At 38.0% G+C, this 12,285-nt stretch overlaps 1 protein-coding gene across 4 annotated transcripts in view; it reads right to left on the bottom strand.

Moving 5' to 3' along the window:
• Nucleotides 1-652: 652 nt before the first annotated feature.
• Nucleotides 653-12,285, bottom strand: part of DNTT (DNA nucleotidylexotransferase) — a 225,084-nt gene continuing 213,451 nt past the window's right edge. For all 4 annotated transcript variants that reach the window (XM_058187434.1, XM_058187436.1, XM_058187435.1 and 1 more), the window contains one exon: nucleotides 653-739. In XM_058187434.1, the coding sequence (XP_058043417.1) occupies nucleotides 653-739 (87 nt within the window). The remainder of the gene's footprint in view (nucleotides 740-12,285) is intronic.

Raw genomic sequence — 12,285 nt, 5'->3', positions numbered from 1 at the left:
CAAATTAGTAAAGGTTCCATTGGCCAAACTAATTTCTTTACAAAAAATTTCTTGACTAACATTTATATCATGTTAGCAAACCATGAGTTCTTTTTTGTATATGGTTTGCATAAAGATATTTGGAACAGTGAAAATTAGAGTATTTCTGGGTGTTAATTATTTTTGCATAGTTAGCTATTTATTCCTTGTTCAAGTAGTTATTAAAACTAAAAACAAGAAATCATTAAACATTAATAAGCTGAAAATGCAGTAGGATAGCGTTCTATTATGTGGGCCTTTCAGGTATGCGTTAGAGGGCAGGAATTCTAAAAGCTACATCTGGAAGTACATCTGGAGGGCACCAGGTTGAATGTCACCCCACAGACATTCATTTTAAAATATGTTATCTGCATGATTTAGCAATCCCATTATGATTTCCTGCCAGTCCTTTCCCTTTGATTGTATGGTTGTCACAGGAGCAGGAAATTAGAACAAAGGAAACATTTCAAAATATCAATTGCCAACTATTCTAAGGAAATCCACACCTACAACAAATATCCATAGTGCATTTAAGATCTTTCTTTCTCAATAGTAATAAAGATAAAATATGCTTTGCAGGTAAGTAAAACTTTGCTTTAAAACAGCGAAATGATAAAATCTTATTAAATTTTCTTTAGGCATTTCTTTCCCAGGGTTCAAGGTAATCCAAGCCAAGATGTGAAAATATTTCTTCCTCATTTGCAGCACTCAGAAAAAATTTCTGGAAGGAGAAAAAAAAGCTCAGTTTAAATAAAAGGAGACAATTTCTGAAACAACTAGATCCATAATTAATGTACTTAGCATTTGCGTTGATCTTGGCAAAAATTTGATAATCTGACTGTCACATTCCAAATGAAAAACATATTCTTATTCTGCAAAGTACATGAATACAGAAAGGCAAATAAACAGGGTTCTATTTTTCCTCCTAAGATGTCATATTTTTAATTTGGCATTAATTAGGTCTCTGCAGAACTCTTGCTTCATTTCAATCAATCATTTCATAAATATTGCATTTATGTAACATATATTTTCATTGACCTTTAAGTATACTTAATACAAAATGCTTGTTTTGCAAACGATTTCAGACTATGAATTCCATTTCTGTAGTTCTCATTATAGCTTCACTGATCAATAAGGTACAAGAAGCATGAAGTGAACAATTTTAATTAACATTTTAATCAATATGTGATTGCAATTTCACCAAGCTCAAATTTCCTACTATATTAAAGCAGAACTTGCTTTTTTAAATATATCCTTAATACTACAAATGTGGTTTAAATGTTCAAACACCACACAAATGTAGTTTTCCATAGTTGCCAAAGAAGCAAATCCTGAATGCAAAACAGGATTTTCCAGTATCTTTGCCATTTTTTTCAATAAGTGTCCATTTCTAAATCCTTAAACTGCGTGTAAAGTTGAGATCTGAGTAAGCTGAATACATTATTAATTAGTTATAAATGAGAATGCATTCATTTTTTTTCTTTTAACCCTGAAATCCCTTGCAGCTGGGTAGAGTTGGGGCAACTGAATGGGGCTGAGCATTTACTGGCCGGTTGCTCTTCCTGATGCCTCTGTGGAGTTCACAGCAGACAATTACTCACTGCCCCAGAGAGAGAAATATCTGCTATTACCTAGATCGAACTCACAGCCTCCTGATTGCGAGGCGAAGGCTCCACCTCTAGGCCACCATGCTGCTCGCATTCAAATATTTATTAATAATTAAGAAATTAATTACCAGAACAATAAGCCTGCTTCCTTTTTTGTTTAACCTCCAGGGTTGCAACTGAGAGTTTCTGCCTTTAATTCAAAATGTATGATCAGGTTGTATAACTTACAGCTTCTTCTATTGCACTATTAGAAAGCTGCCACAGAAGGAGGAAAAGATGGAACTGCACCAGGAGAATCTGGTCAGAGACTTCACTTTTGTCTCTTCGGCTTTAGAAGGCAGAGGTGTGCCTCTGAGTTGAAACCTGGAGATCCTAAATTTGAGATATGGGGAAGTCTCTGTGTTTGTCTCTTGAACAATGTATTTCCAAGGCTGAGCCAGTCTTACCTTGCAGTTTTACCATCTTTACTGCAAAGGCAGACATTCAGTTCTATAACATCTCTTAAAAAAAGTGTACATAATTTAACCACCCCTGAAATCTTATGCCATAGCACCTACTACCCGTGAATGTCTCTATTTTTCCATATTTAAATGCAGCAAGTAATAGAAGGCAGGAGCAACTCAGGTATTTCCTGGACCAAACCTCTCATGTGTAACATAGCTGACAAATTTAAGTCTAGAATTTTTTTCCCCGTGTCATTTAGAAATCAGGCAGAGTTCCATGCCAGCAAAGAGGAAGTTAGGAGAGTCAAAAACTTAGAACTTCACTTTATAGAACAGGGGCCTGTGGGTCAGATCCAGCCAACCAGCCTATCCAGGGTGCTTAGATCTGGCCCATGAGCTCGCCCTAGAAACACTGAAGGACCAGCCCACAGTGCCTCTGCAACAATAATGGCGCTCGGGAGTTCCATTTTAGCAGAGGGTTACAGGAGGCCATTGCAGGTGAAAATGGAGCTTGGGAGCCCGTTTTCGCTGGCAGAGCACTGGGGCCACAGGCTGACAACAATTGATGTCAAGCTGGCCATGTCCACCCTGACCACGCCTACCCTGTCCCCCCCCCCCCGAGGTCAAACACAATCCTGATGTAGTCCTCAATGAAATTGAGTTTGACGCCCCTGTTGTAGAAGATTACTTTTGTTCACCTCCATGAAGACAAACCAAGCGCACACATACAAAGATACATAGAAACATAGATACTGAGTGTTCTACCCTACAAACAAATTTTAATTCCCTCCCATACCCTCTGGCTTTACCAATTTTCAATCAGTAGGAATTTCTGTCATCCACCCATCATAACAATAAATAGCGTTAGAAATAACTGAACCAAAGAGATGGACAAATATTACTGTTTCCACTTACAAGAGATTACAGTAATAGTCTAATGCCCATGTTTAATATAAAAGAAGACAAGTAAAAAAGGAAGCAGCAACAAAGATATCCTATAGCACAGCGGTTCCCAAGCTTTCTGGCTCTGTGGACTGGCAGTGGTGGCGGGGGTGGTGGGAGATGGGATAGTTTTGTCCATATCTCCACTGCTTGCACAATTGAAGTTTTGGTTGACAGTGGTGAAATCCAAATTTTTTTACTACCGGTTCTGTGAAGATGGCTTGGTGGGTATAGTGTGGCTTGGTGGGTGTGGCAGGGGAAGGATACTACAAAATCCCCATTCCCACCTCACTCTGGGACCAGCCAGAGGTGATATTTGTCGGTTCTCTGAACTACTCAAAATTTCCGCTACCGGTTCTCCAGAACCTGTTAGAACCTGCTGGATTTCACCCCTGTTGTGAGATCGCATGATTGCACACTGCTTGCACAGCCCAGTTACCAACAGGCCACAGCCAATATTGGGCCATGGACCAGAGGTTGGGGACCCCTGCTATAGCAGGTACAATATATAAACATTATTGTAGATTAGAGAGAGAGAGAACTGAGAGAGAGAGACAGAGACAGAGAGACAGAGAGACAGAGACAGAGACAGAGACAAAGACAGAGAGAGAGAGAGATGAGAGAGACAGAGACAGAAACAAAAATAGACTTGGTATATACTGCAGGTATGTAGAAAGTATAGACTTCATCTCTGTCCCATTGGACTTACAAGGTTGTATGGAGTCACATGGACACATATTTATCAGTCTGTTTATACTTTCCACTGCTACAACATCACAATGCCTGCTAGAAATGAGTAGGGCTTATATCATGTCAGAGTGATGCTGTTTTTATCAGACCGAGCTATTTCACACAAGCACATCTATGGACACTACGGTTTGACTTCATTTTCATAACCAATAGCTTTTTAATCGGCCCTGCCCAAATTATCATTTGAAATACATTGCATTAACAACAACAAACCTCTCTACAGTTAAAGAGACAAGAACAAATAGATTTCCAATCCTTCCCTTCCATTTCCATTTATCACTACCTCAGGTAGATCCAGCCCTGAATTTAGATAACTCAAAATAATGTGCAAATTAAAGAACACAAAGAGCATTTTCAAACTGAATTAACAAAATATAGATTGATCCTTCAAGCAAGAAAGTTAGTTATTACCCCTTTTTAATACAGATTTTTTTTCTTATCAAGTTTCAATAGGATATTGCTTTCTGTAGATTTTTTAAGCCCAACTTTAGCCAATCAAATCTAAATGTTTTTCAAGTTACAAGCTATCATCATGAATTAAATTTAAAGTCACCGTTTCAAATTGCACATGCAAGTTAAAACTACAATAATCTCTGTGAGTTCATAGCTGGAAATTACTACCATGGATGTTACATTCTGGCTAGAGATTTGATGTGTCATTAAATGAAGTGCCTATAATAAGAATCAATCTCAAAGAGCTTTTTTGACATTAAGCTCCATAGACTGCAATGTCAACAGCAGGGAATCTGTGATTTGGATGCATTTTATTCAACTTCTGATTCATTCATTTCCAGTTGGTTCAGTGTCTAAATATGGATGCATTCCCCATGACAAAGGGGGAATATGTCCTCATGATTGATGTTCAAAGAAGCATAGATGTCTACATTTTCACCAAACAGAAGGATCACATAAGCAGTGGGTTCTGTCTAAACTAGACTCTGGAGATGCAGGAATCAAGTCAGCAAATGTTAATTACCATTCAAAATAATTTGAATCCAGAAAGTAAGGAAGGCAGGCATCCATAAGTCAGTGGAAATGAGCCCCCAAAAATGAAATAATCATGAGCTGTGAAAAAGTTGCAAAGAGTGAGGATAAAAGTCTAAAACAGACAAAGAAAAATATGAAGGCCAATTGGCCCAATTAACCGAGCTCTTTGGAAGAATGGATATGCAATAACTATAACAGCACTATAAAAAAACCATCCAGCTGACTTCCACATGTTGCATTTACATGCATTCCCATTGTCTATGAGTTGGAAGGTTTTTCCCATGGTTGTTACAGGAATCAATGCAGTTGTTAAAGGAAATTAGGCGCTCGCTAAGCAAATCCAGCTTCCCCCGCTGACTTCGCTTGTCAGAGATCAGCTGGGAAGTTCATAAATGGTGATAATCTCACCCTAAGATGCCTCAATCATTATAAATACATCCCTGCTTGCTGAATTTTGAACATGCAAACATGGGGATGCTGCGACAGTTGTACGTGCAAGGACCAGTTGTAAGTTAAAAAAAAATTAGTGCCTTTGTAGATTAGCTGCATTCACTTGGGACCTGCCAGATAAAGACTTCAGGGATTATTATTTTTTTTTTGGGGGGGGGGGGACGACAAGTCTCCAAGTTTTCCTCCTCTGCATGAACTCCAATCATGCCAATTTCTTTACTCCCCTCCCTACTGTAATGTTCTACCACGATCCATTTGGATAACAATTAAAACATTTATTAGGAAATAAATTGAAATAAAAATGAAAAAGATATTATAAATATTTAATAAAAAGTGAAACCCAGATAATTTGCTACCATGCCGGATTTATTTCTCCTAAAATTTTAAGAACCAATTTAATGATTCCTATTCATTGTATGGACCATTTATAGACTTTGGCCAGAAGCCATTGGCTTGTTACATCAGCTAAATGCTACCCTTCTGGATCACAGATCTGTAAGCATTCATTATGCTCCAAGACAGAAAAGTAAAATAAGAAAAAAGAAAAAGTAAAGATAATCTCTGTGGTATAAGAGAATGGCTAAGGCTACTGCATCTAAGCAAACTTGGAAGTTTATTAGATCTACACTTGAAATAAACTCCATGATGTTATTTCATACTCTTTAAAAACGGCTCATGTCCTCAGAAGTAGACCTTTTTGTTCACTTACAAGGAAAGTCAATTCCACGTTGCAGAAAGCAGGAAAAAAAATCAGCAAATCACAGCAAGGCTTGGGCCAGTAGTATCGGTGGGAATAGGTGTTCAAAAAGGAGATAAGTCTCCATCCATATTCCCTTTTTTTTAAAACTCCCTTCTCCCCCTGAAGACATCCATGCTTCTCTCTCCAACACAGAATAATTTTATAGTCTCTGTTGAGCCTTGATAGGAATTTTGGAAGTTCTGGGTAGGTATGCACTGATGCATGGAGAAACCTAGGAGAGCTGGGAATTAATCAAGAAGCACAGATTCTGTTCGTGTACTTTCGATATCTTTTGCACACATAAATTAAGCTTGTAGAAATGCACTTGAATAGATGGAGTGATCAAATCATACCCTGTTGCACAAATATCTAGATGCTCCCTTTATTGACATTCACTTTCCTGCAACTCCCAAAATAGCACTTTGAAAGGATTTTTCCCCCCTCGTTCTCATATTCATTTCAATCCTCTGAGTCTGCAAAATTTGGCAGTATATCTCCTAAAGCAATGAAGAATGAATAATACCGAGCAGAAACATTAAAAAGGGAGATCATACAGAGGTAACTGACAAGCCTGGGGTGAAGATCACTAGAGGATGAAATACTGTAAATGATCAATTGGAGAGAAGCCCGAAAGTCTCTTCTCTCAAGAATAATTTTCTTGATTCATTTCAGTCAAGAGTTTGGACTGGTTTTGGCACTGAAATTGCCTCGGTGGCCCATGGCATTATCTTTGCTGAGAAGAGAAAGTGATGTTATATTTATTCTTCTGGACTGGGCTTCTTCAAAACTTGCAGCCAGGATATTGTAATAAAGCCATGGTGGCACAATGGTTAGAATGCAGTATTGCAGGCTAATTCTGCCAGCTGCCAGCAGTTCGATTCTCACCGGCTCAAGGTTGACTCCACCTTCCATCCTTCCGAGGACCCAGCTTGTTGGGGGAAATACGCTGACTCTGTAAACCGCTTACAGAATATAAGAATCAGAATATAAGTCTAAATGCTATTGCTATTGCTAAAAGAAACTCTGATAATCTTAGAACCTTGTAGTAGCTCCCCTCATCCGGTTGTCTTGCAGAACCTCAGCCTTTATGTGCTGAGGTTCTGCAAGACTGTGCTTTAGCCTCCATGCTGTCTACCATAGCAATAGCACTTAGACTTAGACTTAGACATAGACATAGATATGGAATAGAATAGAATAGAATAGAATAGAATAGAATAGAATAGAATAGAATAGAATAGAATAGAATAGAATAGAATAGAATAGAATAGAATAGAATAGAATAGAATTCTTCTTTTTCCTTTGGTTTTCCCAGGTAGGAAACCTTATACCATTTCAAATAAATGGTTGTCCAATCTCTTCTTAAAACATAGGCTTCAAATGGGATTGAGAGACTTTATATGGGAAAAAGTATATGGATATGTTCCCATCTCTCCAGTGAAGTTATCCAACACAAGTAGCATCAGCTATGTCAGCAGCAGAATTCTCTAGCCCAGCATTTCTCAGCCTCAGCAACTTTAAGAAGTGTGGACTTCATCTGGGGAATTCTGGGAGTTGAAGTCCACAAATCTTAAAGTTGCTGAGGTTGTGGAACACTGCTCTAGACTGTTTGCTATTACCTAAAGGGGGATAAATTCATTGCCCTCAGACTTCCTTTTAAAATTTTGTGTAGGTTTTTGCACAGTTCACACATTGGATGAGAACGCAAGATAAAATTAATTTGATTAGCAATCTATGCAACAGCAATAAATCATGTTGAAACTCATCTCCAATGAATTCTACCCGGAACCTCTGAAAAAGATAATATGTGTCCCGATCACATTTGGCATCCAAAACTTTTCTGAAGGACACACATTACAGCTTCTCCTAAAAAATGATTTCAAATGGGAAAATAAACAGAGGAAAAGTACACGCAATAATAAAAGGGTCATAAAACGGCAGGGCAAATCCAACAGCATTGCAGTTATGGCTTTTATTAGAGATGAAATATGTAGATGGATAATTGGCTGACAAGGAAAGTAGCTTCGCTGAACGTATGGGAGGCAGCAAAAGAAGCAAGGGCAACTGCAGGTCATCAGAGCAAGCAGAAATGAAATAAAAGATAAAATCCAAAAAGGAAAATGGGATAATAGCATGATTTTTGTGTGGGTGTTGTATCAAAATGGGGGAAAAGCAATCGTGCGCTGGACTGTACGGTTTATATTCGTATGTTTTTCACTTTGATAAAATAGTCTGCATGGGTAAACAATTGAATTTGCCTCAGGCATTACACTACGAGCAAATGTAAATTTTATATTTAACTAGCATTATTTCATACAAATATGCACATATAGCTCCTGCTCTGAAATCTAATCTACTCCAAATCCAGCAACAAAATATAATGACAAATGTATTGGAAGGAAAGCCGTCGCTCTTTCAAATAAGATTATAGCAAACTCTGAACAAGGAATTTGGGAATGTAAGCCATCAACTATGAGCCCTTAAGAAACATCATGAGACACCGTATTAAAATATGCCATGGAATTTATTCTGATCTTTCTGATTCTGACTACATCTTAAGCTAATGTAAATCAAGATCATACGTCCTAGTTCATTTTATCATGAACTAAATTTGCAACCGGAAATAATAAACACAGCTGTAAAAATATATAAAATGAAAACTTGTTTTGCAATATGTAATTTAAGAATGGGCATCCTAATTTATTAAGCCATTATTTTTTTTAAAAAAAAGTACAGCAGTAGATTGAAAAATTTCTGGAAATCCTGAAATCCAGATTAATAAAAAAAAATCCATCCGGATAATTTTGGATAATTCCAAAATGTTTATATGAACACTGTGTTTTAATTCTATTTTATCTGAGTCCACATTTCATTAAAGAACCTTTTCTGTCATGGCACATGCTCTTTTCAACATCCTTTCCCAGGAATTTGATGGTCCCTGGCCTTGTTGGCCTTTCGTCCCAAGACCTAGGAATTTCGATGTGTGGTTTAACCTGTGCAATGGTTGTGTTGATCTATCATTTTCATTTGTGCTGAAAGTTACATGTGGTTTTTTTTTTATGGTTTTATGATTTTTAAAACATATTTACTCATATGCTTATGGGGAGTTTGATGGAGGTCCAAATCAAACTATAGATGACATCGTGACCAGCTGTAAACTAAGGGCATATACCAGTCTAGTATCTGATTTTTTTTTAATATAAACAATGCTGTGCTTCAATGGTTAGATGGCCTAGACCAAAGGTCTTCAAACTTGGCAGCTTTAAGACTTGTGGACTTCAACTCCCAGAATTCTCCAGCCAGCTGGCTGGAGAATTTTGGGAGTTGAAGTCCATAAGTCTTAAAGCTGCCAAGTTTGAAGACCTCTGGCCTAGACATCGGTATTTGAACATAGATCATTTTAACATTTATATTTTACTGGGTCCTACTAATCTAGATGAAATGTTAATATATATTGCTAGTCCATATATGATATGACATACAATCAACCAATCAATCAATCAATATGAGGAGATGGGGAATGCAGAACTTGGTTTGAAAAATACTAACTCTAAATTAATTTGTCTGTCAGAGTTCTATATTCAGTTTGCATAATGAAATACAACTCATGTAGAAAATCCCTTAAACAATGCACAAGCAGATTTGCTCACTTGACTGTAGAACTGTGCATACAAACAAAGGCCACCTACTGAGTCTTCTTCCTGAGTCAAAACCCAACTGAAGGAAGAAAACAAAGCAATTATCTCTTATCTGTTTTTAATTCTGGGAATGAAACAAAGACAATTGTATTTCTAGCATGTTCAGAATAAAAACATTTGGTCCATGGTGGATTTCAGGAAATCGTTATTTGCCTAACTAGTTGGCCAGGCAATATATAAACTAACTATGTATGTTTGTAGAAAGGCATGACATTGCTTTAAGGGTGTGCTGCATCATGCAAGCATCCTGATTGGTTGAGCTCTGTAGCCAATGTATAAAAGGACTACTAAATTATGGCTTGTGGGGAATCTACAGAACGCTACAGCATTGTAAGCTGAAGACATGCTGCAACTGTATATTTGAGCTTTATGATCGTTGCTTGATCATGGCTAGTTATTGATTCCTCAATATACTGACTGTTGTGAATTGAACTGTGTTTTGCTGAAAGAAGACCTTGTTTGTTGTGCAAGTCTATGTTTGGTAAGAAGACTGAATTTATATGTGTATGACCTGGAATTGTTTTTGGACTATGACTTTGCCTTTTCCCTAAAAGTAAAGGAATATCAAACCCCAGTTTGTCTGCAAGTGACTGTTATTGTATACAACCAGTCTCAGTCGTTTTCATGCGTAGGGTACTCTGCTCAATAGTCCACAACCTTGGACTGTTGTGAACCCAGATTACCCTTATCAGTGGATCTCCATGCTGATCCCGATTTAAAAATATTTTATTGCAATTTTGAATTGCAATTTGAATTGCATGTTTCTCTTGAAAAGAGAAATATGCCCAAAAAAAAAACCATATGCAAAAAGAATTTAAAACGGCAATATCCAACAAATTAATTAAGTCTGAACTTGTAATGGATTCCCATGTTGTTGAGGACAAGATTCTTGGAAGTACTTGGTCTGAGGCTATACGGGGGTTGACCTTGAGATCAATAGTCGGAAGCATCAAGAGCAGAACAAAAGCATCAAGGGCAGAACCATTGCTTAAGCTTTGGGGAAACAGATAGGAAAGGAACTAGGCTGACTCCTCCCTGACTTACTGGGATGTAGAGTAGGAAGGAAATTTAAAACACAAGGCAAACCTACAAGATCCTATGAATAGAGCCTACCACTGTATAGTTTTAGCCTTCTTGTGGAGTCAGTTACAATTTCTAGACCAGTCTTGAAAGGCTCATATTGCCCAGAACGTCCTCTTATGAAAAGATAGAAGAGACACAGTGGAAGTTGAATCAACTAGACTCTTCCTTCTTTAAAGTAGGGCCAATATATTGCCATATCTACTGTATTTTTGGATTATATGATGCACCCTTTTCCCCCCTAAAAGGGGGTGAAAATTTGTGTGTGTCTTATACACCGAATGTAGCCCTGCTCACCCACTGGCCCCCACCCTTTGGCCTCTGCCTCCCAGCAATTTACCTCCTTGCAGCAAGTAGCAAGAAGAAACAGCCCATTCAGCTTCAGCACAGCCTAATTAGCACAAGCTGATTGTCCATTGGATGGGCCTCCTGACTCTCAGCTGTTTCAGGCTGCAGAGATTGCCATTGCCTATTGCTGTGCGGGCCTCTGTTGCTTGCTGCAAGGAGGTAAATTGCTGGAAGCAGATTTTTTTTTCTTGTGCTAATCAAGCTATGCTGAAAACGAAAATGAAAGTAAAATAGGCTATTTGCTATATGCGGCAATGAGGCAAAATTGCTGGGAGGCAAAGCAGACTTCTTTTTCTTGTTTTCGTCGCCAAAAAAGGTAGGTGCATCTTATACTCTGAAAAATATGGTAATTGTTTATATAGAAACAATGGGAAAATATGGGTTAGACAGCATCATCATCAGATGGATTTGTGGCTGACCAACCACACTCAAGGTATAGTCCTTAATGGAAATGCATGAAGAGAGCAGTGGGGTATCCCAAGGCTCTGTCTTAGGCCCAGTACTTTTCAAAATCTTGACCAATATCTTAGATGAGGGGATAGAAGGGGAACTCATGAAATTTACAGGCAACACCAAGCTGGCAGGAATAGCCAATACTCCAGAAGATAGGCTCAAGATACAGAAGGATCTTGACAGACTTGAACACTGGGTCCTATCTAATAAGATAAAATTCAATGTAGACAAAAGTAAGATTTTACATTTATGGATTGTGCATTAGTGGCTCAACGGGGAGAGGGAACTTGGATTCCCAATGGACAATCACCTAAACATGAGCCATGTGCTGCAGCTGCCAACTCAGTCCTAGGCTTCATTAATAGGGGGTTAAAATCAAGATAATGTGAAGTATTAATATCACTTAATAATGCCTTGGTAAGACCCCACTTAGAATATTGCATCCAGTTTTGATCACCATGTTATAAAAAAGATGTCAAGATTTAGACAGAGTGCAGAGAAGAGCAGCAAAGATGATTAGGGAATGAAGGCTAAAACATATGAAGAACAATTGTAGGAATTGGGTATGTCAATGAAATGTTTAATGAAAAGAAGAACTAAGGGTGATATGATAGCAGTGCTCCAATATCTCAGGGGCTGCCACAAAGAAGATGGTGTGAACCTATTCTCCAAAGCACTTGAGAGCAGGACAAGAACCAATAGATAAAAACTAATCAAGGAAAGAACCAACATAGAAATGTTGAAGGAGGAATTTCCTGGCAGTTAGAACAATC

Source organism: Ahaetulla prasina, chromosome 6 (genome assembly GCF_028640845.1).
Source record: "Ahaetulla prasina isolate Xishuangbanna chromosome 6, ASM2864084v1, whole genome shotgun sequence".
NCBI classification, from domain to species: Eukaryota; Metazoa; Chordata; class Lepidosauria; order Squamata; family Colubridae; genus Ahaetulla; species Ahaetulla prasina.
Note: the sequence above shows the minus strand (reverse complement) of the source record. Positions and strands in the feature narration are given on the sequence as shown.